The sequence below is a fragment of the Hypomesus nipponensis genome, chromosome 8 (genome assembly GCF_054491055.1).
Source record: "Hypomesus nipponensis isolate SF chromosome 8, ASM5449105v1, whole genome shotgun sequence".
Lineage (NCBI taxonomy): Eukaryota > Metazoa > Chordata > Actinopteri > Osmeriformes > Osmeridae > Hypomesus > Hypomesus nipponensis.
The window spans coordinates 12,342,714-12,369,062 of record NC_140368.1 but is presented as its reverse complement, the minus strand read 5'-3'; the positions used below and the strand labels follow the sequence as shown (position 1 = coordinate 12,369,062).

The 26,349-nt window shown below is 46.9% G+C and overlaps 3 protein-coding genes across 12 annotated transcripts in view; 1 reads left to right on the top strand and 2 right to left on the bottom strand.

Moving 5' to 3' along the window:
* Window positions 1-8,121: 8,121 nt before the first annotated feature.
* Window positions 8,122-17,119, bottom strand: rab18a (RAB18A, member RAS oncogene family). Of its 4 annotated transcripts, none has more exons than XM_084703735.1 (8): window positions 16,829-17,119; window positions 15,612-15,680; window positions 15,398-15,453; window positions 13,123-13,184; window positions 12,611-12,683; window positions 12,060-12,178; window positions 11,367-11,433; window positions 8,122-10,082 (listed from the first exon to the last, which is right to left on the bottom strand). In XM_084703735.1, the coding sequence occupies exons 1-8, from the start codon at window positions 16,894-16,896 to the stop codon at window positions 9,907-9,909; spliced, it is 690 nt and encodes a 229-aa protein (XP_084559861.1). In that variant the 5' UTR covers window positions 16,897-17,119; the 3' UTR covers window positions 8,122-9,906. The 4 variants fall into 4 exon arrangements, with proteins under 4 accessions (XP_084559861.1, XP_084559862.1, XP_084559863.1 ...); XM_084703736.1 differs by having other exon boundaries at window positions 15,612-15,814; window positions 16,829-17,116; XM_084703737.1 differs by having other exon boundaries at window positions 15,612-15,707; window positions 16,829-17,115.
* Window positions 17,120-17,696: 577 nt separating this feature from the next.
* Window positions 17,697-20,280, top strand: sec61g (SEC61 translocon subunit gamma). 3 transcript variants are annotated; one of them, XM_084703740.1, is made up of 4 exons: window positions 17,699-17,835; window positions 18,231-18,334; window positions 18,423-18,525; window positions 20,110-20,280. In XM_084703740.1, the coding sequence occupies exons 2-4, from the start codon at window positions 18,241-18,243 to the stop codon at window positions 20,117-20,119; spliced, it is 207 nt and encodes a 68-aa protein (XP_084559866.1). In that variant the 5' UTR covers window positions 17,699-17,835; window positions 18,231-18,240; the 3' UTR covers window positions 20,120-20,280. The 3 variants fall into 3 exon arrangements, with proteins under 3 accessions (XP_084559868.1, XP_084559866.1, XP_084559867.1); XM_084703741.1 differs by having other exon boundaries at window positions 17,739-17,835; window positions 18,235-18,334; XM_084703742.1 differs by lacking the exon at window positions 20,110-20,280 and having other exon boundaries at window positions 17,697-17,835; window positions 18,423-18,529.
* Window positions 19,741-26,349, bottom strand: part of tpk1 (thiamin pyrophosphokinase 1) — a 43,413-nt gene continuing 36,804 nt past the window's right edge. For all 5 annotated transcript variants that reach the window (XM_084703730.1, XM_084703734.1, XM_084703733.1 and 2 more), the window contains one exon: window positions 19,741-20,755. In XM_084703730.1, coding sequence (XP_084559856.1) covers window positions 20,601-20,755 — 155 coding nt within the window. In that variant the 3' untranslated portion in view covers window positions 19,741-20,600. The remainder of the gene's footprint in view (window positions 20,756-26,349) is intronic.

Below are 26,349 nucleotides of genomic sequence, written 5' to 3'. Positions count from 1 at the left end.
ACACACACAAACAAACACACACCCAAAAGACACACACCCAGACACACACTAGCAGACACACGCACAAACACACACCAAAAGACACACACATATACACACACACCAGCAGACACAGACACACACACACACACAGTTAAACCACAGAAAGGTTTAACTGCTGCTTCTGCCTCAGCTGTTTCCCCAAACTCCTCCAATCGTTCTCCTAATTGGCTGCTTTCTATCCTCCTGAGACAGACCTGGATGGCCAGCCTCGGCAAACAACGTCCTGCTCCAAGGGGATTGTGGGTGAGAGCCAACCTCTGCAGCCAAAGAGGACGAGGTAGAACCGAAGGAAAGTAGAAAAACAGTAGAGAGAAGTAGAGATAAGTGGAGGGCCAGGATAAGTCTGTTAACTCTTTGGTAAGAACTTGTTGATCCTGAACTGGAGAAAACAACCATGAGAAACACTGGATCTGTCGTACATACAGATAAGACATGATAAGATAAAACTTCCCCCAAGGGGAAATTTGTATTGGACTCCATGCTGCAGTTTATCCCAGTAAAAACACCAACCATACTGCTCCAGTATATAATATAATATCCTTCTTCTCTACAGTATGCCATTACAATATGGAGACAGGTTTTGAGTTCAGACCACAGGACCCTTAAAAAACAGAACACCTTTTAATAGTTGGGCACTTTTCAATGTTTTTAATACATGTTGGAAATTCCAACAGTTTAACTCTGGTCAGGTGGAAGTCCCAGTCTAGTAACGGATGTGGCCAGAACAGAACAGAAGCCGCAAACGCTCCTCGCATAACGGCAGCTGGGGGATACACAAGTGAGACGTAATAAAGGCTCGCGTCGACGTGTCAGTGTGTAACTTTTCTTCAGAGAAAAAGTTCAATCAAATTCCTCACCCCCGTCTGGTGAAAGCACGTCAGTGGCAGCAGATGTAAGAGATGGCATCGGGGGCAGGAATGTGGCCTGGCAGTGCCGGCGGACGGGGGTCGACGCTGAGTTCTCGTCACGTTATAACGCTCAGCGTTTGGAAGCATGGCGACGCATGCGGACGCAGTCTCTCGTCGAGAGCAGCGCAAGTCTGCATGTATGGAGTATCGAGTCTCATTGACCAGAGCAGGGGGAAAATCACAAACACTTCCATGTGTGTCCGGACTCTAACCTCCTTGAGCGGTCCTTTAGTGTATGATTAGGATATTAGGCAAAATCGGACCATATTACTGCTGTGCAAACACAGGCGCTTAGGGGCGCGCACACACACACACACACGTGCATACTCAGACTACACTGCTGTAGCTCTCGAGCTCATGATATTACACGAACAGAGAGAGAGAGATTAGCTGTCTGAGGAGCTGGATTTAAAGAGAGTGAGAAAAAAACGAGAGAGAGAGAGAGATAAAGCGAGTGAAAGGGAGAGAGAGTTAGAGAGGGTGTGTGTGAGTGTGTACATCTAAACCTTGTGGCATGAGTGTGGCAGCCAGTTCTCAGTGCCAGCAAATAAATACAATGCTGTGTCCCAGAGTCTGAGCCAGAACTGTAATGTTACCATCAATCTGGAATCAAATGGGCACAGACTGCCAGTGCAGGAGTCCACACTTCCAGATGTTAGTATGAGACTTGTGTTTATTTAGTTTCTCATCTGATATGTATATTTCTACACAGGCCTGGGCCTTATGGTGGAGGCGTCTGGCTGTGGGAAATTCACCGATTATTGAAGTTGGTCGTATGATGCACTCTATGCTGTTGTTTAGCTTTGCCAGGATGACATTTTTCAACCAGTGATCTATCAAACATTATCACACTATGGAGAGGTCAAATGAAAGCTCATAGGAGATAGGTTCAGGTTCTCCGACAACATCCAATCTCTTCTGCTAACTGAGAACTCGGTGGAGACACAGACAGGCCAGGGAGTGTATCAGAGATTAGGCTGTGGACTATATTTCAGTCTGATGGATTGGCCGTCTTCATTGAATCAACATTGAATTAATCTCTGACCACCATCTCATTGTATCTGTACTCTGTCTGTCTGCGGGCCAAAGCTATAAACAGCCAGCGGTATCTTCTAGAATGGTGGATGGCTGTTGATCTATGCAAACCCAGATGCTCTGGCAAGTCAAAGGCCTCGACTCTGCTTGGCTCCGATCTCACGTTGATGTGAAGTTAACTTTATCTTAATCCCCGAATCATCGTCTTCATACAAGACCTCAGTACTCCAAGATATTGTACAGTAGCAGTATATTTACCGTAACTCAACTTTACGAGCATATTCGACTTAAGAAGTTGCCGTTGCGCCTTATGAACATTTAGTCTGTGACCCATGAGGTCATCCGCAATTCTGTTTTGCTCCAAGGGTTCATCGTTGGAAACGCATGCGACCCTTTGGCCTCGAGTCTTGGTCGGGATCGGAAATGTAACTTGAGTGTATTTTCCCAGACAAGTCCCACCTTTTGGCTCCGAGCGATCACGATGTTGGCGTCTGTAGCTCGGTACCGCCGTACAATTCGGTTTTAATGTGGAGGGAGGGAGGGTTGGAGGGAGGGAGGAGAGGATAAATCAGGGTTAAAACAGGGAGAACACACAGTGACGGCTCCAGAAAGATAAGATCGGGACTGTGGATCGGCATGAAGATAAACCACCTCTCCTCGTGTTGAGTGGGGGAGACAGGAGGGGATGACATCAGGAGCAGTCTGGTCGGATTCCTCCACATCCAGCAGACGCTATAACCACACTCTCCTGGATCTCCTCAGACCTTAGCGTGGTGGAGGAGGAGTAGATGAAGGAGACCATGACCTCACCGCAATATAGCCCGCTACTGTCTGCCACTTGATTGGACGAATGTAAATATTTGAGTGCGCCAAGTGACTCGCCTGCAGCGAGGCCGGGCCAAGGCATCCCGCGCCGTCGTAAATGAGTTTGGGAGCCCCGGAGCCCTCTAGGGCGAGGAGCCAAGGCTACCCCGTAGGGAACCAGAAATTGCCTACTGACCCGCGAGGGCTGGGGAGAGAGATCGAGGAAGACCATGGTGGGAAGGAAAAGAGGGAGAGACAGGGTTGGATGATGGAGATCTGTGCTCGGCTGGAAAGCCTAACCCAGGTATCACCACAAGTTAGATCTGTTAACGTACTCTGGTATGTCTGGGAGAGAGGGAGACTGGGGTGAGAAAGAGAGAGAGAGAGAGAGAACCAACGTTTTATGACAGGGCCACTGTGAGCCGATTGTTGGTGAAAGCTGAGGTAAGGTTAGACGCTGAGAGTGTTTTGGAGCCAGTGCCACTCTGCGTTAGCGTGGCCCAGACCCAGCAGGGCATGAACGTCTCCCACAGAGGGGTTCAAGGTGGCGAGGTGCAGACAAAACAGCCAGGCCCAAAACACCCCCGCACCTTGTGTTTCTGCAGCACGCACACACACACACACATACACGCACACACACTCACAGGTTAGTAAGCCAAAGCAAATTTTAGGTGTTCGTTTTCCCTCTCCATCTGCGACAAACATTCTCATATGGCACAACTCTCAACTACCACTGTAAACAGAAAAAGAAAATAAAGTTAAATAATTATGAACAAATACATATTTAACATGTTTATTTATGATACATGATGGACATTAAACTTCGTTTTTTCCATTTGGCGACATTAACATACTCATGTAGAATATTTGATATAATTTTTCTGTAATAAATATTTATGAAATATGTATGTCTGTCATGTGTGATAGCTTTCAGAGATTTTACACTACCATTATACTATACTTGAAAAATATTGAATTAGCCATAAAGTCAATGTTGAAGATTTACATTTTATAGAATGAGGATTTTCCATAGTTTTTCATTTCAAAATATGTATTTATCTATTCGTGCATAAAGTTTCTAAATAGAATAAGAAAACACCAATAAAAAACATTTTTACATCTTGGACCTGTGCCTTAAGCAGTTACAATCACTTCCAACATCGGTCAAAAGTTTCTTCTGTCAGTGAAAACTTTCAGTGTCAGCGAACGCTGGACAGCGTTCAGCAGCAGAGTAATTTGGTCTGCACTGTGGGTACTGTACAAGCTAACCATTTCTAGATCGTCATGGAGATTTGAATGACGTTAGATCAAAGAGTTACACCCGTAAACTGACACCCTTAAACTGCAGGACTGGAGTCGAGCAGGACACTCGAGCAGTTGATACCTCCGGTATGACCAGAAAGCCTGTCAGATGATTGTTGCCTTCCTAAATTTGATAGAAATAAATTCCCGTAATGAAGTAGACAGAAGATCCCAAACACAGGCTGGATTAAGGCTGAGCTCGTGTCCGTTTGATGTGACTCTGCTCTGTGCGACCCGGCTCCAGTTCCCAGAGAGAGCAGCTTCATCCTGCATAGCCGGTGGGAGAGGCGGTGGCTGGGCCTGTGCTTTCAATTTCAATGGTCCTCCTCACATTCACAGAACCTTAGCTTCCTGTGGATCAAAGTAATAAACCGAACATCAGGTTACACCCTGGGCCTCCATGGACCACTGCAAACATTTGGGATGGAAAAACATACCGTGGGCCCAGGGTCATCAGTCTAGGTGAGGTACAGATGGCAGCAGGACGTGGTTAAATATCCTAAGACAGTGGCCAAAGTGGCAAAACAACCAACAGAAACGAGCCAACAATCTAAAACCTCAATTCTGTTTTGCGTCGGGCCTTTTGTAATGTCCCTAGTGCTCCTCCTAATCGCTCTCTGACTGTCCAATACACGCGTGTCGTGAACCACACGTCAAACAATGTTTGAGTTCAGTTCTTGAAGAGATGTGCTGATGAAGTAACCGCTCATCTACCCGACCTACATGTCTCTTCAAAGGACATGGCATCGGGGACTTTTGGCGGTTGTGGTCGACAATAACTTCTCTGCTTCAACCCCAAAACCCAGATCAGCTTGGCAAAGGAAAATAAGCAGCGCAATTACAACACAGGGGCGTATTTATTTGCACAAAATAATGAATTTGTTTCTGTACATGCCAATCATCTCACCAAGAGGGGTTTGAAAAATAGCTGCCTCCAAAAAATCGCGATTTTACAGGGAAGAGTGACCGAAACGCAGCACTCAAACATGCAGCTTTTCCATGAAAACGTGTTTGAGGCATGTGGAAAGCTAACACCCGGCCCTCGTGTTGACACAGTGTGATTAGTTTATTATAGAAGCCGATCGCCTCGCTCTATGGACGTCTGCTTCCATGTAGCGGCGGTAGCTGGACTCCAGATCCGGGGGCTTTGGTGTGACATGCAGCAAATGACAACACAGAGGAAGAATCCGAATCCCGCTCCAGAAATGGGCCACACACAGGACCGTGGTGAACGGCCCAGTTCTGGGTCGAGGGTGGGGATGATGAACGAGGATACTCATCCTTCCATGTTGTTGCTCCGGGACGTCTAGCCGGCTGACAGGACAGAGCCCCCCAGCCCTGACCTGACTGGGCCCCCGTCCTGCTTGTTGCCCCAGTAACACAAGGCGGGGATGAAGGGACCCCCTGTGGAGAGAGAACTTTCCGCTTGGAGGGCGTGGACGCCCTCCGGTCCTTGCTTTCTTTAGGGTCTTTACACAGGGCACGGTGTTTTGGAAAATAACAAGTGTGGGTTACAATGCAATCATTTAGGTATAAATTAGATTGACATTGTTTCAAATCCTAGGAAACTCAATTACACCGGAATTACAAGCCAAATTGACTTACATGGTTTCGCTGGGCCATGGGTTCACACCCTACAAGGGTAGAGGTTTCCTACAACCTCATCACCTCACCCCCCAGGGCCACTTCTTATTGGGTTAGAATTTTCTCTGGTGTGACTGATAGGAGGTCACACAGGTCTGCTGTTTCTGAGGATGGGCCAACACCTTATGCCAGACCCTTGTTAACCTGGATGATGTTTTGCAGTCGCTTAAGGTCTAACTGTGCACCGTACAGTATATGTCCTTTTCAGGAGAGATCGCCACTTTCAGGCAGACATTGAAGTATTGTTTTGATGTGAAGTTCCCGTAAAAAAGTTATATTCCTTAGAATTCATGACAAAATGTGTAAATGAGTAAATGCATTTCAGCTCCGTGGAAGTCAAGCGAGGAAAGACAAAGTCCGGCTCATACATCTCCCCGAAATCTGTCAAATACTGAAATGGGAATCTCCTGATTAAATATCGAGGACAACATTGAAATGTAAGCACCTAACCAGAGTCAAACCAAGAGGTTCTTCATAATGAAGGAGTTTCCACCTGCAGTGACATTCTCATTTGTTCTGGGTTGGTTGGTCTATGAGCTCACACAGGTCTGCTACTGGAGAGGGTAACTGAAGAGAGGCTCGAGCCAGGCGCTGGCTAACTTCAGAGGAAGGGAAGAAGGGGCATTTTCCTCTACCTCACCCCAGAGAGAACACACTCCTCTGGGTGACGGATGCCTCGGTCACACGCCTGCTGCCACAGGCTACTCTCTCAGTCTGGGGTGGGATCCGAACCGATGACCTTATACATTGAAAGCGAACCATCGATCGTACGACCGGAGAGGGATCCTTTGGGGTCCGAACACAGGGCTGTTGCACCGTCGTTCCGAACCACCTCTGCTACATCTGTGTTAGTACTCTTAGCACCCCTTCTCAGACAGAACAGCCTGCCAGAGTACAGATCCCATCTCAGCCAGGCCTCATGGTTAACCTATTAGCCCCATTGCCACTTGATAACACTCAGCTGTAGAGCTCTCTCCTTCTATCGCCCTCTCTCCTTCTCTCCTCTCCACCGTCCTCCCTTCATCGCTCCTTTCTCGCTTCCAGCTCTCTCCCTTTCTCCCTCTCTCGCTCGGCATGGCAAAACAATTAACTGATAGGGACCGGCAATGAGCACGACAAAGTGAGTGACGTTCAGGAACACGACACCTTATGAAACGATGCCCGACGTCTCGTAACGTTTTTACACATGACAGCATGACTGCTCTCCTGAGAGGCCCCGGCTGAGCGCTAACCCAAAACCCATACGGGCTGCAGGCAGAGGAGCAGAGAGGAGGAGAGAGGAGACTGCGCTAATGAGACCCAGACATTGTTAGCTTAAAGAGGGGGCTGGCCGTTCACTAACACACAGACAGACACACACACACACGAGGGTTTGGGACCAGCTGTATCCCGACAAGCCTTGTCCTAATTCGGGCTGCAGAGGAGGGGAGAAAGGAGGGGTAGCTATGGCATGGACAGAAGGGCTAGCTCTTGGATGGGTATATTATTATAATATATATTATAATATTATTATATATATTATAATATATAATATACCACATTAACCTAGAGGCTGCTTGGGGAACTAGGTTCTCTGACACACTAAAGAGATTGTTTGCTTTGAAACGTAACAAAGGTAGTCAAAAACATCATGTGAAATTGTGCATGTGGCATGAATGACATCATGGGAAGGGTTCAATAACATGTGTATATTAAGTGCCTACAGAGATACTACATAGTGTCTCTCCTGTTGTCGAGTGTTTCACTGCAGGACAACTGTGGAGTTTCCTGGAAACCCAGCTCCTAGAGCAGACGAGACCACAGCAGCTTGTTGGAAGAAGAAAGTTCCAGTATGTCGTAGGTCTCCATGTTGTTGTTTGACTGAGACATATTTTCTCTCTGTGCCTTGTCTCGGGAGAGAGGGAGAAGAGAGATGGGAAGGGCAGAAGCCTCTTTGTCGCTGCCAGCCAGGCCTCTTCATAATCACCCAGGAATGATGCACGTCCCAGTCAAACCGAGAGTAAAAGAGTTATGGGTGTAGTGTTGTTTCCTGAGTGTCTGCCCGAAAGATGATTTAGATACATCACAGGTCCGCTAGCCGGGCAGTGCTCTGACACTGTTTAAACATGCGGCTCTATGCCGTAGGCTCCGGAATGCTCAAGATGTCAAGCGAAAACTCCTCTGCACCCAACAGAGACTTTTCCAACACGGCCCTGGTTGTGTAGGCACTGCGCAGGGCATCCTCGCAGATGCATCGGGTGAGGTCAGAAATAATCACTTGTCAAGATTTGTACTTGCTCGTTATATGTTCTGCCTCTTTATTTTGTAATAGGTACGATTTGGAATAAGTATTAGTGTGATAATGAAAGGGTGAAAAAAAAGAATCACTGTACATACCACTTTAAGATCCTTTAAAAAGTACTTTTTATTTAGTTTAATACATACATACAGAAGGGCGGTTTATTATGTCAATATGTATACATTCAGTTTTACAATTCATATAGGAATTATACATATTTCAGAGTCCTAAATACACAGAGCCATTTACATGTATTTATATGCTTCCATATATAAACAGGAAACAAGTTCAAGAGTCAGGTCTATCTTATAATAATAACAGGCATAATGTCTTATTTATCCAGTACTAAGTAATCAACCTTTAAGAAAAGGTTTATCAAAGAAGGCAAATGTTACACGAATGATGGAAAACTACATACTGTATACTGTTTATTCAGGCCTTCCATCAAAACAAACCAAGAAGCCAGGCTATTAATACAAATTTTAAAAAAAAGCTCATTTGATTGTAATTAATTTAGACAAAGGCATCACTTCAAGGCTTCCATTCTGGGTCAACAGGTCAGGCCACCCAAATAAAATACACTTCCCAGAATTCCAGCGCTCAAGGACAAGGTCAGAGGTGTTCGAGGGACAGTTTATGAACCGCATGCTCGGGTTGAACATGATGAGACAGGGGTGCTGTGAAAGTCATCTGCTTTCTGCATGCTTCCCAATCCCACTGGAAACAGTCATGCCTGACTCATGGTGTTCTTTCATATAGCAAACCTTTTCTTGCATTTTTCATTTCTCCACTGGTCTATGAGAAGCTGTGACATGGCTGGCACTGATAATCCCCTGTCAACGTCTGTGCGAGCAGGGAACAGAACCCAAAGGCTAGCTACACTCCCTGTTCAAGCCAAAACAAAAAAAAAAAAAAAAAAAAAAACTCATTTGCATTATGCCTTTGACAGAAAGAAGAAGAAGAAAAAAAAAAAATGCAACAAAATTCTAGAACACACAATAGAAGCGCCCGGTGCCAATCGGTATGATTTATGCACCCTTCGAAACCCGCTGAAAGTTCGGAGTCCAACTCAATAAAAGTAGTAAACCGTGGCTCCAGCAGCGTGGTGGTTGTGTTACGACCAGAGAGGCCGGCCGGCCGGCCGGGCGTAGACCCAGTAGCCTGGTGAGGAACGCGGGGAACAGGACTGGCTGGAGCTGTCAGAGACGGCCCAACCTGGAGGGCTCCTAACTGGGCCGCTGTCCTCGAGGGGACAGGGCAGAAGGGGGCAACGGAGTCACGCTTTCTAACTTGTCTGGCGACAATGACGTGCCCGCTGGCGCTGGACGAAGTTCATGACATATATAGAGAAAATATATATAGACGTATGGAGGGAAAAAAAACTAACAGAAGATGGTTGTAAAAAGCTACAGAAATACAAAACGGGTGACAAAAAAAAAAGACCAAAGAGAAAACAGAGAATCGGCTTTCGATGCCAGTTAATACACACATGTTGTCCATGTGGTGGGGTGGACAGGGATAGGGGTGGAAGGCCGAAGCAGAGTTGAGGGTGCAGTCTTGATATGAGGAAGAGTGCAGCCGACACATCCTCACTGCTGGGGAGTGTTGCCTGCATGTCAGAGAGACCGGCCACACAGCCTGTGCACAATCCATCACGTCTCCACTCACAGCAGACCCTGTCAGTTTTTGGTAGTGTGTGCGTGTGTGCGTGTGTGTGTGTGCATGAAGCGAACAAATCCATCTTAGTGCGTGTAAAACCCATGTCAACTCAATGTGCATAGGCGTGTATCTAAGTAGTGTGTGTACGTTTAGGTACTGTGTGTGTATGCATGCGCGTGGGTTTCAGTAGTGTGTGTGTGTGTGTGTGTGTGTGTGTGTTTGTGCACGCGTGGCTCACACCAGGGAGCAGTACCCTCCACAGCGCCCCCCCCCAGAGCCAGGCTCCTGGGGGGTCAGCTTGAGCCCTCGGCCCTGGCTGTCACTCTGCCACAGCCCCGGGGTCTGGATGATCTTCTCCACCAGCTCCTCAAACGCACATTGGACCCCGTCCTTCGTCTTAGCACTGGCCTCTGGACACACCAGGGAGGAGAGAGGGAGGGGGGAGAGGAAGAGAGGGGAGGAGAGAGGGAGGGGGGAGAGGAAGAGAGGGGAGGAGAGAGGGAGGGGGGAGAGGAAGAGAGGGGAGGAGAGAGGGAGGGGGGAGAGGGAGGGAGAGGAGGAGAGAGGAGAGGAAGAGAGGGGAGGAGAGAGGGAGAATAGGGGGGGAGAGTAGAGGAGGAGAGGGAGGGGGGAGAGGGAGGAGGAGGGGGGGAGAGGAGGAGAGAGGAGAGGAAGAGAGGGGAGGAGAGAGGGAGAATGGGGGGGAGAGTAGAGGAGGAGAGAGGGAGGGGGGAGAGGGAGGAGGAGGGGGGGAGAGGAGAGGAAGAGAGGGGAGGAGAGAGGGAGAATAGGGGGGGAGAGTAGAGGAGGAGAGAGGGAGGGGGGAGAGGGAGGAGGAGGGGAGAGGAGGAGAGAGGAGAGGAAGAGAGGGGAGGAGAGAGGGAGAATAGGGGGGGAGAGGAGAGGAGGAGAGAGGGGAAGATGAGGGGGAGAGAGGAGGAGAGAGGATAGGAGGAGTGGGGGAGAGAGGGTGGGAGAAGAAGAGGGGAGCAGGAGAGGAGGAGAGGGGAGAAGGAGAGGAGGAGAGGGGAGAAGGAGAGGGGAGAAAAAGGAGTCGGATGGAGGAGGAGAAGAGGATGGAGTTGAGATGCAGGGCAGAGGAAAGAGGGGTCGGGAGCAGAGAGGCCAGGGAGAGAAAGACCGATCAAAAGGGGAGAGAAGAGGATCGGGGATGTGAAAGGATGGGATGGGAGGGAGGGAAAAGGAGGGAGGGAGGGGAGAGGAGAGAAAGAGAGACGATTAAGACACAACAACGGAGAATGGCTGCACCTTGATGACTTCATCTGACCTCCACAGCTGGAGCAAGCGGCGGAAAATATTTTCACAAAGCAAAACCCTCCTTCCTCTTATCACACGTTATTTAGAATGGCAGGCGTGTCAAAACCTTGAAAATCTCCCTTTGTCCAAATCGCAGGAAATCCCACATATTTAAACCCAACCCAAAGCTTTTCATTCTGTTGAAATCCCGATACCGAAGTTCACAAAGGTTATAAAAAAGCGAGGGGGTCTTCGATGAGTTATTAACGCAAGACAGGACGTCAGAAACTGCTTTATAAATAGACCTACGCAAACATTCCACTACAAGTATGACAGTGATTTCAAAAGCAGTTTCCCCTGCCGTAACTCAAGGCCTCAGGTTTGGAGGGAGGAGGGGGGGGGGGAGAGAAGGGGGGGGGGATATCCTCCAGCCTCACCTATAAAAAGCATGGAATGTTTTCTTGCGAACTTCAGCCCTTCGTTCCTGTCCAGTTCGTGGTTTTCCTGAAAACAAAAGAAGAAGAAAAAAAAAAAGCGGTTCTGAGGAGGTCTCTATAGCAGATGCTGCGTGCTGATGCGAGTGTTGGACTAGATGGACACGCGCCCTACAGAACACGCCCAGCAGTTTGGTATGTGGACTTGTGAAAAGCCAGTCAGGAGACAGTCCTGTCCACAGGGACAGCAGACCCAGAGCCAGTACTTACAGCATGAAGCACAGCTCTCAACCCTGGTAAAGCCGGCACTGAGCATACAGTAAGCTAACAGGTGCTGAGAGGAGTGACCCTAACCCTACACTGAAAACACACTGTCCTACGTACAGAACGGCTTGTTAGAAGAAATACGAATAAATGACAGAAAATAAATGAGAAAAAAGTGTTTATCGTCCACTATGTATAAAAAAAATATATATATATAGCAAATCTGCATATATATATATAGTATCATAGTAACTCCAAGCTAGGTGAGTAGATGAGCAGCTTAGTGTTCCCTCAGGTGACTGGGGCCCATTGTTTGGCACTATTCAAAAAAGAATTTAACCAATTGCTGGGCCCTAAACGAATGCTTAGTTTGTTTATTGGGTCGTGCCGGCCCTCGGAGCAGTCGGAGGAGACCCTCTCCACACACCGTACCTTATCGATCTTGTTCCCCACCAGCATCTTCACCAGGTCGTTCCTCGTACAGTACGTCTCCAGCTCGTTCAGCCAGTTGTCCAGCTTGGCAAACGTGTCCCTGCGCGTGACGTCATACACTGACGGAGACGGGAAGAACATGTGAAAACACAACACAAAAGATCAACTCCTTGTGGTGTCCTATCGTACAGTACCAAGCTATACTACACCCTTATGTCCCAAAGGGCCCAAATGACGAATAAACTGTTGTCACCAATGCTGTTAACTGGCTATAAGTATGGTTTGTGACAGTTGGTGGAGAGGTTTAGCTGTCCCTGAGCCAGAGTCCCAGCTCGTCACTGAGGCACTAGGACCTGACAATATGTCTGCTGCACGTTTAAACGTAGGTCCAAACGGGTGTCGCCAGTGTCGAATCAAGTCGCTTTGAGCCTGTGTGCGCGTGCGTGTGGAAAAGCCATCACTCTCTCTCCCAGCCGCGGGGGGTGTGTGTGTGAGGGACCGTGAGGGCAGGTGTGTAACAGCCAGGAGGCTGGAGAGGTAGAGCTGCTCACCCAGGATGACTCCCTGGGCCCCGCGGTAGTAGCTTGGCGTCAGGGTGCGGAAACGCTCCTGGCCGGCCGTGTCCTGAAACAGCCGTCGCAAAAACCTTCAGACAACCTGGGGGGGAACCTTCACACAACCACCCCATGACCGTCGCACCAGACATTTACACATGCACTTAAGGCCTGGCTGAATGGAGACCCACTCACAAGGGCACATGCATACATCTCCTTAGATCCACCTTTCACTGGAAGGGAAACTACTATACTTGAGCACCATCTTGTGGCAGGTTCATGAACTGCACCTCAAAAGCAACGGGAGTCCAGTAGACAGTGGCCATTTATTAGCAAACATTAAGTCATTTAGCAGACGCTCTTAGCAAACAAACCGATGGAGCAAACAAACTGTTATGCTTCCACAGATAGACATGTAGACACATGGATACAGCCTGCAGACTGGTTTCTCACGGAAGTACACACACACACACACACACACACACGCGCACACGCACACGCACACTTACCCATATTGCCAACTTCGCCTTGTTGCCGTCCACCGAGATAGTCTTCACTTTGAAGTCGACACCTAAAAACAAGACAGAAAAAGTGAGCGTGCACATCTATCAAACGGTGATTTCCTCGTCCCGGCTCAACGGCAGCGGTGATTCATGGCCCCCGGGCCGTAAAAAGGCTTGACATCACTGAGACAAACGGCCAGGGCATCCCGATGATGAATTGTCAAAACACACATACCACACGGTGTGAGTGAACTGGTGCTGACCCAGCCCAGACAGACAGACAGTCAGACAAGCCAGAGACACTTAAAGGATGATGTCACTCAGTATTTATATCCAGGTAGGGGCCGTGGGGTTGAATATGCTAATATAAAACTAATATGGCACATTAAAAAAACAACAAAAAAACACCACCTGTAAGACTACTCAAGAGGAGCCATTCGTCATTTTTAAGCATCCCTGTTCTGGTAAAAAAAAAAAAAAAAAAAAAAAACGCGCACATTAACATAAAAATACAAGTTTAGTCCTCGTCGCAGTCGACGAGTAAATCTCTCCGACGGCCTCTCTCCGCCCTGGGAACATGCTCAGGCTGACATTTGGGCTGGTGGTTTGAAGCGTGTACTGAAAGATTTATCAGGGAGGCAGCCAGGGGACGGGGGTTGTTTTCACGTCTGGGACGGCCCACCGCCAAGAGGCAACACACTGAGAGGAGACGGGATGTAGAGGGTGTGTGTGTGTCTGTGTCTGTGTGTGTGTGTGTGTGTGTGTGTGTGTGTGTGGGGTTTGGATACACGGCATACACATCCCACACGCACACTGTCAATCATGAGGGGTTTGCTGGGATACCGTCGCCAGGCGCGTGGAGGAATCGACGGCACAGCGAGCGTCTCCGAGGTGCTCTCTCCCTCGGGGTGTGATGGTGTTATATCTCACTCTCCCTCAGCACAGCCTCTGCACACCACACTCAGGACCTGGCTAGCACCCTGGTCAGAGTAGGCTTCCACACAACCACAAGTCTCCATCAAGCACCGACTGTATTGATTGCATTGTTGTGTTTTATAGACTCGAATTTTGAGGGCTGTGGGAAAAAAAAATATATATATATATATTAAAAAAAACACTTTCATATGAGACAATCCATACTTGTAGGCAGGGGTGGATCTAGAAATTTTCATTGGGGGTGGCAATTGGGTGGCAGAAGGAAGTTGGCCTCCTGGAGGCCAATCAAAACCCAAAGTAGAAGGGACGGTAAATGATTAGGCTATAACAATGTCGTTGAAATGAAACGCTAATATTTAGATTATTTATTTAATTGTTCTGTCATGTACAAATATTATATTTCCATGGGAAGATTGGGGTGGCAAGTATTTGTTATTGGGTGGCAGCTGCCACCACTTGCCACCCCTTAGATCCGCCACCGCTTGTAGGTACTTGGACTGGCCGTGAACAGAGGTGTTTAAGGACCCCGTGTGTTGAGAGCGGGAGGGGAGACATACAAAAAGATGCCTGGGGGAAGGTCGGCTTCAATTGGGCACATCTGTTCGCTCGAGATATCCCATTGGCCGAGTAAAACAGTAGCGAGACGTGCCTACCAGAAGCGAATACGTCTTTACGACTCCCCCAGCTCTCTGGGAATCCGCGAGCACTGTTCTTTCAACAAAGGCTACATTGTGTGGGAGGACATCACACCGGGGAAGAAAAGCCCGCCGCTTCGGCTCGTTTTTCGCGCCTGTCGTGTAATCAATAGGACCGTGAATCTCTGCGTGCAGTGAGGCAGCCGACGGAGCAGACAAGCCGTTAACAGGCGCTGAGGCCACCCAAAAAAAAAAAAAAAAAGTGGCCTGTCCTTGAAGCGCACTTCATACGAGTGTAGATGTCTGATATCATTTGCAGAGCCGCGCTGAGCCCGGGGAAGGAATTCGCCTTCTCCCCAAACCATGTACAGTAAAATAAGAAGCAGGAAGGACATTGTTTCGCCAGCATTGCAGATGAATCACTGGCATTCACCATTCAACTGAGCTGGCCGTGTGTGTGTGTGTGTGTGTGTGTATCTACCCCTAGTTCTTCTGACAGTGATGACATAGCCTCCAGGCATACAGCCTTATTACCAGCTCAGCAATCACTAGACTGGGTAGGGGGTTTTCTGGGCATTTGACAAGCTTAAATCAGCATAGAATCTCATGTACACTAAAAGGTAAAAATGAGGGGTATTAGCCCAGCCTGTGACAGGGTAATGGCTGCTTCATCGTTCTGGGGCGCAGTAAAAGGGCAAAGTGTCACTCACCAATTGTTGCTGCTAGTTCTGGATCAAACGTGTCATCTGTAAACCTCAGCAGGAGACTGTGGAGGAAGAGAGAGACAATGAGTCTCAGGCCAGGCTAACTCAAGCTAGCCAACAGTCAAAAGCAGGCACACACACACATACCCGCAGCAGGCTGTTGCCTTTTGTACAGTATGCTAGGCCTACAGATTGGGTTAAATTAGGCCTGTCATCTTACCTACATCCTCCAAGATGAGCAATCTCCCTCTCTCCTTCTCTTTTGATTCTGACATCATAGGCTTGTGGTCTGAGAGGGACAGGGTTCATTGCCTAACTGTGATTAATCAGTTGTTAAACCACATCATCAGTGTTGCGTGATAATCTTTCTCCTTCCCTTTGAACCCCAAAAAAGACCTTGAAAAAGCTCCATCGTTTAATCATCTGGATGTGAGGAAACGATCATTGTTTCACGTCGACAGTAAAGTACTGTAGTCTAATGCAGTAAACACAAAAGGTTTGCTGTTACATAGCCCGACAGAAATGCACACCACCAAGGCCAATTTTAATGCTAAATGAAACTTCTATATTCTGCCAGGACTCTTATGATTGTGGACTTTGGGTGGATTTAGCGATGATGTCACACACAACTTTCATCAAAACAATCATCCAATAAAGGAAATAGTGCTTGTAATTGGCATGACATTGATTCATATAGAAACGTGTGTGATACTATCCTCACAGCATGGGTGAGAAGAAAACGAAAAACTGCTAAACAAAACACTCTCTTATGGTAGACTTAACTCTTAAATAAACTGGTTGAGTCAATTAAAATTATGGTTTTGTGAACGTAGACAAATTATATAATGCAGATGCATTAGGCTCTGATACTGTATGAAAAGCCATCAACGTGCCGTTCACTCTACAAATCAGCATAAGTAAAAGGATATGCCCATGTGGTGTTTACGGGTGGAAAGTAACCCATAGAGTTCCTAGGGGATAAATTGCCTAATCCACCTTCGCTTGTGATTGCTAAATCTCAAACTCATGCTCAGTTATGCCACACGTGTCAGTTTGTCATACTCATAGCTGGCTAGCAATTAGGTATCTTGTTGCATTTTTAAATCTTAACCTCCACATGGGATGTTTACAGTACAGTACGTACTGTAGGCTAGTATGAACAGTTTGTCTCATCGCAACAACAAAAAAGCCTTCACATGGATTGAATCCATGACTTGAACTGTTACATTCCGGTTATACATACACAGTAATATAATAATACATGTGAGCTATTGACAATAGCTTGCAGCTTTCATCCATCTAGCAACAGCTTCAAACAAAACAGCAGTCTGATGTAGCAAGCTAGCATTGAGTATTTGACCAAACCCAAAACATTGAACGGGATTAAACTGCAACATGACGCAAGAGTCCTGTCCGTTAATTTGACATCGTCCTTACCTGGACTTCCCAACACCACTTTCTCCAATGATCAGTATTTTTAGGGTTGTTAGTACGTCGTCGTCCATCTCCTTTTAAAATATTCCGGCCTTCTGGCAATCGGAAACGTATATTATATTTAATGACAACTTGGCTAGCAAGTTACTTTTAATGTCCACGGTCGCTAGTTATTCATCAATTACTATTGTTTATGCAAGCTAGATGTCTAGTATTACAGAGTTGTCTGACAGCTACTGGGAACACGGATAACTTTCTTGCACATCCGGATTCCTTCATGCACTTCCGGTATCGTTTTGTGCCACGAAAACAAGCATCGATATTCTTCTTCAAAATCTGGTAATGAAAAAGAGTTGAAGATAAAAATATATGAGTAGATAAATAAACGAACTTTCCATTGTAAAAATAAATAAATACATAGCTATTTTCTGATTTGTTTTATTAATCAGTACAATCAAACGTGTTTTAGAACATAAACTTTAATGCAGTCTTCATCATTATTGACTGGTGCTGTAATATTTTGTGTCTAGACCTTCAATTAGTGAGGCTGAAAAAAACTAATTATTGTGCTCCCTCAACATCGGGGTCAAAAGGATTCAGGAGGCAAACGAATCAAACCGTATTTGTATAGCCACTCTTCAATACATTATACAAACATCACAATACATTTTCCTTTTCAGAGACCACCTTAACCATAAATCATTACTAATGAGACACATGGTCTTCTTCACCAGTCAATAACAGGCTTGTATTGCCTCCATTTAGAAAAAAACTAAAACAACGTTTATTTAACTGTATTCTGTATCTTTCCCTACCTTTTGGGGGGATAACATTTTACTTTTGACATGGTAAAAACACAGTTAATCTCAACCTTTATTTAAAAGTTTAAGTTTAAAAGTCAGCCGGAAGTGAGATTCCGACGTCATCCCTTCTCCATCCAAAAAGGTTCCGAAAGCTACGTGGCTGCCTTCAGCTCCCCCTTTCTTGGACATATTGATCGAGTGTTCAAGGTTAGTAACGTTTTTAATTACATATATTTAATTTGCAATAATTTAATCATTGACGTGTAGTCTTTCCCGATGGTTTATATGTGTTTATTAGCTAAGCACCATCAACTCGTACTGTCTAGCACAAGCTAGTAGTACAGTACTAGGTAGTTAGTAACTGAATTAGCCAGTTTAACTGGCTAAACAGCCTTTTGTGGCTATTATTTATATTTAAATGTAAATAAGCTTAGCTTGTTGTGGAAATGCGAAGCTTGGGAATCATTCATTTAGTGCCTAGCCTGACATAGAGACTAATTTGAGAACTAGGATAGCAATTCATAGCTAGCTAACTAACTGGCATGTTAAGACAACGTCAGCTCAGCAGTCTATCTGATCTGCCCCTTGTACTTTCTATGAAGCCAGAGCACCATGGACCAGGTTATGCAGTTTGTCGAGCCCAGTCGGCAGTTTGTTAAAGACTCGATAAGACTCGTCAAGAGATGTACAAAACCTGACAGAAAAGGTAAGTCTCACTCTTGCAGTCACACATCGGACTGATCGAAATTTGCAAACCATGTTTGCTTAAAAAATTACGTGTTGTGACGTTTCAGAGTTCCAAAAGATTGCTATGGCTACAGCCATTGGATTTGCCATCATGGGCTTCATTGGCTTCTTTGTGAAACTCATCCACATCCCCATCAACAACATTATTGTGTAAGTACTGCATCTGTGACCCATGGAACATTTCCCTGTGTGTGTGCGTATGTGTGTTAGTTGATAGACAAGCCTAGCTCCTGCCATAAGCCACATATTCTGCACCTACAAACCTATTCTGTGTACCTGCCAGTCAGTTAGGGCCTACTCCTTTTCCACCAAGTCAGTTTTAGGGCCAAATCAGAAACCGTGCTCAATCTCGTACCAGTTGCGTTTCGACAGCAAAATAACCGGTGCTGTACCGAAATTGGTGACCCATCGGAAACTGTGACCAGCGAGCGCTCTTTTAATGGCTTTCCATGGGAAATGTTAGAGCCTCAACCCTAACATGGGCTGACCAGTAAGTATAACAAGCCATTAGGAGAGCGCCTGTAGGCTGTTGTTATTGATGTGCTGGGAAAGTATAGGCCTGCACATTACGACAGGGCTCTCTAGTCCGTGGAAAAGCAAAAAAGTCGACTGCGAACCTCCACTAGTGACACACCAGAACTAGGTTTGCGTTAGTGGAAAGGGAGTAACAGAGACACCATACAGCAGAATAGGTGAGAGACAGCTGACTGCATGATTGACAACCCCCACTGACACGCTAGAATGTGGCTTTCCTCATTCAATCAGGTCGGAATCGTTAGAGGTCGATCCGATCATTAGAGATTAACTTTTTGCTTGTTGACGAATTCTCCTGTCCCAGAGACCACACTGAGATGGTCCTACACCTGTCCACAGTGGATATCCTGTAGTAAATGAATCGATTTCACAATAGTTCAATTCACTTTATAAATCCGGAAGGAAATTCCAGATTTTTTTTTATTCATGTACCAGATTGTTTTTATTTTTAATTTTTTTAATTTTTTAAAATCCAGAAGCGACATACAAAAGAGCATCTAATAAGCACGTGAAATTGAGTTGAAATGTGTTTATTTAGCAGACGCATTTACCCAAAGAGGGGTGGTTTTAAACCTGCAACCTCTAGATCAAACACACTACCACGGAGCCACAAGGTCCCTAGGTTCATTTCTACATCTAGATCATTTGGGAAATGAATCGACATGTGTGGTTGATGGTCACAGCCGTCTAAGGGCACAGATGGAGGGCAGTCATTTGGTATTTGAGCGCTGGTGCTCCAACAGCTTAGCTGTCTAGTGAGAAAAGGAGCCACAGCTGGTATTTCTGACGTGTTCTTCTCGCAGCCTTGAACACAGACACACACACAACAGCTTTGTGGTAACACAGGCATTTATTCAGCGCATTTCCAGAAAACATTCAAGTCATTTCCATTTCCATTTGATTTGCAATTGTGTTCCTAAGCGCAATCATGTGAAGTCTGCGATTAAAGGATCCCAATAGGGCGACAGAAAAATAAAAACAAATCTATACGAGATTTAATTAGGATGGCTTAGTGTGCACAGTGACAATGATTGGCTCGCTCGGGTCGATAAAGCAGATCTGCGGCGGGAGTGAATACGTTTGGCTTCGTCTCTGGTTTAAAAAGGCATTCATAATTTCTAGAATAGTCGACATACTGCCTTAGTTAGTCAGTTACTGCCTGGCAACACTGACATGCTCTCTCATTGCTTCTTCTCCCAGGGGTGGCTGAACGTGCAGAGGGGTGACAGGACTACACTACCCAGACACCCGGTGCGGTGGGACAGTCGTGGGGGTGGAATGGATGAATGTGTGAGGGATGATTTTTTGCATTCTGCGCACAAAGTTTGTACTGTGACTGTTGTTAATAAATTGATTGAAAATAAAAGACAATCCGTGTTCATTAAGAGACTCTGGTGAAGGCACAGGCTGGGCCTGGTTCCAAACCAGATACTTCCAGCTCTTCTAAATATGACTATCAATACTGATTTACACAGCCTTCTAACAGCTGTTGGGCTGCAATTATGTTTCTGGTTTGGAACAAGGTCTTTAGTATAGATAAACACTCTTGGGTGCATCTCAATAGTGTAGGAGTGACTCCTCTTGCCAGTCACTTCACACTGTAGTTTGAGGCAACAACTACACAGTATCTGAAAACCCCCATAAGAGGAATCCACTCCTGACTATTAGGATGTCCCAGATTAGTTTGTCATTCACTCTCGTGCGTCACTGTCCTGGCGAATGCCCATGCTCCAGAGCAGAGGCTGGTCCGTCGTCACGGTGACGGGCTTCCTGGCGTCTCCGGGAGCAACAGGTTCGTAGGTGTTGGACGTACTGACGAGTACCCCGAACTGCAACACCTGATCCTCTATTAGGAAAAAAAGAACACAAATTCCCGACAATGAATACTTGAGCCGAGATGGTGTCTGAAGTCTGAACTCAGGTGCTTGTACTGGAGTGGTCAGAAGCCCAGTAGAGGGGCTGAGGGCTGGTCAAAGATGGAGCCTCTACTCTACTTGGAGACCTTTTTATTCTGCTTGAGCAACCAGCCACGACGAGACGAGCCACTAATCTGGGGCCTGAAGAGTTCACACATACACACACACATTCTCTCTCACAGACACACACACACTTTCTACTTCACACAAACACACAGAATAGCTTCATGCTTGACCACCAAGCAGAAAGTAACCACGGAGACAAACAAGGTGACAGCCCAACCTGCCAGTCCTCCAGGAGTGGACGAGCAGAACACCATGTCTGATTGTGGAGCGGGAAAAACCCAAAGCACACAAACATGCCACAACCCTAACTTTACCCATGCACATACCAGGAGTTGATGGATGGATGTTTGTGAGTACAGTAGACCGACATAGCTACAGTGCTGTCAAACCTTGTCGGTGCTACTGCAACATCCATGACTAGGATGCATCAAATGGAGTTGTGGAGTTATTGACTAGGTTATACTTGTGTGAGCGCATGCTTTGTGCTTGTGTCATGCGACTGACTGATACTGAAAGGAAGTCTCGCGCGGGGATTTGATCGGTATCGTCACGCGTGAAGCCCTCACAGGAGGGAACACAGTCGTGCTCGATGGTGTCCTGACGTTCTCCAATCAAACGATGACTCTGTTCTGCTGTATCAGCTCAGCGTTTCATAATTGCTTCATTTGAATGGCCCTCAGGAGAACAAAAGACCAAAAACGTCCAATAAAAAATTAATATGTGGTTGGGTGTGTTTTTTGGGGGGAAGTATATATGTATATATATATATAATAAATGTATCACAAAAATAGTCCATCGCTTCCCCCTGGGCAGAGGAAAACAAACAAGAAGGAACAAAGAAAAACGTGAAAACGAAGCGAATCAATTGTCCACCGGCGGCCAGGCGGACATCAAAGAGGGCCCGAAACGCCATTCTGCTTCAAAGCGACGTGAACAACCATGATATTACCCCGAGGAGAAGACGGCAGCTCATCCTGCCGGCAGGTAATGCAGCGTAGAGGACCCGACACCGGGGACATTGGAGGGAGAACGAGGTCAACCACAGGAACAGTGCCCTCCCGACACCTCCTCTCTGCTCGACCTGTGTTGACTGCACATTGGCCTCGGGGGGGAACAGAGCACACAACACACACACACACACACACACCACTCCTGGTCCCCTGGCCGGGTAAGTGTGGATATATACTCGATGACACGCTATCCAATATCCGACACACACACTGTCATACACATCGCAGTGACAGTACGTGAAGCAGCCATAGCTCTTCACATAGTTGTCATGACATCCATGTACTGTCCTGATATGTACATATGTTTACAGTGAGTGAACAGCTGCTGAAGCTGGAAGAGGATGGAGGTTTAAACAAAAAAAACTGACTGTAGTCTTAAAAGCAGCCACTAGGGGCAGTAGAACACCATGGTAAGGAGGAGTGGAGATACACATGATGCTACAGATATACTAACTAGGCTTACACACACACACACACACACACATCCCCCAAACACAGAAGCACATACACACACACACACACACACACACACACAGGGGAATCACACATTAGTGCGTCTTTGTGTCAGCAGTGCTACCCACCTACACACATCCAAAAACACACACCGACACAAGGGGACTCCGAGGCTGGAGAAGGCTCCATTAGTAAAACCCTGCTCCGCCTCGATAGCGATCGATGTCCGGGCCGGGGCTGTTCTGGGAGCCGAAACAAGCGTCACTCCTCCAGTGATAACAATGAAGATGTTTGCTGGCTGTAATTGGGTTTTTCAGCCAGGTGGCCTGAGGGCCAGCCCACTTAAAGTAGCACATATTTACTGAACAAATGACCCTGGAGAGGACACTGATGGGGGGGGGGGGAGGGCGGGGACTCCCCTTACAGCCACGGGACAACAGCCTGGATTCAGTCCAGTCACTAGCACATTCTATCCAACCACTTCTCCTCTCCCTACCCCCTTCCCTGTCACCTACCCTGTCCTCTACCCTGTCTCCTGCTACAACCCCGTGCGTTCCTATTCCCTTCCCTGTCCATTTCCAGATCCCCTCCCCTATCCTGACACGATGACAACACCCACGTTGTTTCTGAAAAGAACCAAGAGATTTGCAACGAGAATCTCTCAGAGCCGCATTTCCTCCTGACGGCCACAGGCGCTCTCTCCTCACCGGGAACCGTTGGAAAAAACATGCTATATGAACACTCAGCCTTATTAGATGTGTGGTCATCTTGGCCTAGGGCAGTCCCCCACAGGTCTGAACGCTGCTGTCCAGTAGGAAACTGAGGGGGAGAGATAAGGGAAGGATCCGAGGACAGAAATGGAACGCGGCCCGGCGATTCCGATGGGAGCGATGTCCTCGACCTTCCTGTCGCCCTCCTCTGTTTGAACTGGTTTTTATCAGGCGCTCAGATAGCGTTAGCGTCTGCCGGGCGTTGATAGTGCTTCCTGTTAAATGTTTATGGATACAGCGCTAGGCTAGGCTAGGAGACTGAGGTCATTGAAGAATGGCCGGAACTGACCTCCATCTTCCAAGACGTCCTCTTCTGTTTATGTCAGGAGTCGTTCTAACGAGCACAAACATGATTTTGCATGCGTGTGTGTGTGTGTGCCCGCTGTAAACACATTCAGATCCATATAAATTGAAAGGGTGAGTGATTTGGTTAGTGGGATGAACTGAGGTGAGGGTCGGGATATGCTCATCAATAAATCAATAAGAGTGTGTGCGTGTGTGCGTGCGCGATCATACGTGTGTATCTGAGAGAGATTGTGTATGTGCGTGCGTGCGTGCGTGCTGTGTCCCGGAGGTTCAGAAGTGGTTCATCTCCTCTCTCCCAGAAATACAAACCAAACCGTGCTACTCGCCTCAACACCACCTCAGAGAACACACTCTACTACTCATTTCCTGCAACTCCCCCAGACCTTGAGCGAGAGGAAGAGAGAGCGAGGAGTTATGAGACGGAGCCAAGAGGACGAGAGCGGGCGGGAGGCAGGGAGGGAGGGCGAAACAGCGCGGAGAAGAGAGAAAGGGAGATGAGGGAGACGCTGAATAGGTTAGAGGAGAAAGAGGGGGTCTGAGAGAGAGAGATGGAAGAAGCGAACGGCTTCTTCAGACAGTGCCACGGTGAAGAGATCAAAACACGCTGTTACAACACAGTCCTTGACACACTCCACCCAAACACTTAGTGGAGAAGGTGTCACGCGTGAGGTGCGGCTGGAGATAAGGGAAAAAGAGATGTATTCTGCTGTGGGTGTTTGTATTTGAGCGAGAGGAAGAAGGTGTAAGTGAGTGCGAGCAAAAGGATATAGCGTATACTGTATGAGTGTTTGTGAGAAAGAGAGATAGAGATATACAGAGAAAGAAAGAGCTGGAGAGAGCGTTCTGAGACACAGAGCCATTTCTCAAGGCTGTGCAAAAAAACAAATATGAAGTCACTTAGAAGAGAACCAAATAGCACAGAGGGTGCAGACAGAGAGATAAGGAGACAGACAGGGAGAGAAGGGGGGGAGACCGAAACAGGAGACAGAGAGACAGCGAGGGGAGAGAGAGACAGGACACAAACAGCAGGAGAGAGACTGAAAGAGAGACTGAGGTGAGACACAGATATTGAGAAGGTGTGACGGGCGAGAGCGGAGAGACAAAAGGAGAGTTGGAGAGAGACAGAGAGGGAGTGAATAAGTGATGGCCTGTTGGCCTCCGGCAGTTTGTTTAAGGACACTGGTAAAACTTGTTGACCAGGACAGAACAGTGTGATGGATTAAACCACTTTATTGTTCCAGCACCTCAAACAGTTCCACTTTATTTCACAGGAAAGAGAAAGAATGAGACGGAAGAAAAGAAAAGCACAAAAGACACATGCATGCACACACACACACACACACACACACATAATATGTTTATGTATAAATCTGGTTCATACACACACAAGCGCACAAACACACGCACGCAGACACCTCCACAGCCAAAGTTTTAGCATTTCTTAGGGGTGGTGATATTTCAGACGACAATGCTCCTATCAACTAAGGGCACGCACCTACCAAGTTTCTAATCTCGGGCAAAGTTTACTTTTAATTAAGTCTTCGGAATCATTTCCTTTTCCGAGATTCCCTCCAGACTTCACAGGTGTTTGTGACTGTGTGTGTGTTAGGGAGCAGGGAAAAGACAGTACGGTGTCCGTCTGTCAGGTTTTGCACCTGCTGACTGTGTGTGTGTGTTTGATTGAGTGTGTGTGTGAGATATGGTGTGTGGGTTTGAGTGTGTGTGTGTGTGTGTGTGTTTGAGTGAATGAGTGTGTGTGTGTGTCCCATATGCTGGGTCATTTGAAGGTCCTGTGTCAGTTGGACGCCATTTCAGAGAGTAGGTCTTCATTGTCTTTCCCCCGTGTCTGGCACAGCATGGGCAGGTGTGTGTGTGTGTGTGTGTGAGAGAGAGACAGAGAGAGAGAGAGAGAGAGAGAGAGAGAGAGAGAGAGAGAGAGAGAGAGAGACGGAGATAGAGAGAGAGAGATATTGTGGTGGTTAGGAGAAGAATTGGAATAGAACTGGCAGTTATCAAACATTTATGCTATTTTAGCTAGAAAAAGCTTGTTAAGCATTGCTTTTCAGAAGACACACACACACACACACTGTCGCTTTCACCCACCCACACACAACGTGACATGCATTGTTTAGACCCAGGTGTTGGTTGTGAGACAGACAAGGCTGGAGATGAGAGTTATTCAAACATCAGAGTTAGGAAGGCTTCACAACGTGGATCCAGTTAAGCTGAGAGTAGCCTGACTCAGCATGTTACACACAAACCCCAAAACACACAACACACACACAAACACACACACACAAGCATCCCCCAACACCAGGCACACAAGGAGACAAACACACACACAAGCATCCCCCAACACCAGGCACACAAGGAGACAAATACACACACAGGCCCACAAATACACACAACTACACTCCTAAGACACACCGGCACACCTACAAGCACACACATACACGAGTACACACAGACACACGCGTACACAAATAAACACACAAGTACACACCCACAACTACACGAGCACACCTTTCATACAGCCCTATAACTCTCATTGTCTGGAGCAGGTTGAAGGCTTTTTAATATTGAGCTGTCAGATCAGACAGCAATGAATCACAAAGATCTGACTCCAGAGAGAACAAACACACTCACACACTGTCCCAGAACAATCATTTCCTGTCTAATTTAGCTCTTTTTAACTGGCTTCGCTCCTCGCTTACCTGATTCAGCAAATGTGATGCATTTTTCAAACAAAGTTATTCGAAACTGTAAGCACATCAGACAGGAAGACTGTGCTGCCAACACTGACCTCTAAACCCTTAACGGATGGACTGCATTGTGTTCAATGATTGTGGGTCAATGAAGTAATGGTCTGTACAAAAATGGGCCAAAGACGCATACAAATAGTGTTTGTATGTGCATGTA

Bases quoted from the DNA above. Each gene is read 5' to 3' on its own strand.
- rab18a (XM_084703735.1), bottom strand. From the start codon at position 16,896: ATGGACGACGACGTACTAACAACCCTAAAAATACTGATCATTGGAGAA. The intron at 15,454-15,611 runs GTAAGATGACAG...CTTCCTCCACAG, and splicing joins GCTCATCTTGGAGGATGTAG to TCTCCTGCTGAGGTTTACAG. The intron at 11,434-12,059 runs GTACGGTGTGTG...TTTTGTTTTCAG, and splicing joins TGGGGAACAAGATCGATAAG to GAAAACCACGAACTGGACAG.
- sec61g (XM_084703740.1), top strand. From the start codon at position 18,241: ATGGACCAGGTTATGCAGTTTGTCGAGCCCAGTCGGCAGTTTGTTAAA. The intron at 18,335-18,422 runs GTAAGTCTCACT...GTGACGTTTCAG, and splicing joins TACAAAACCTGACAGAAAAG to AGTTCCAAAAGATTGCTATG.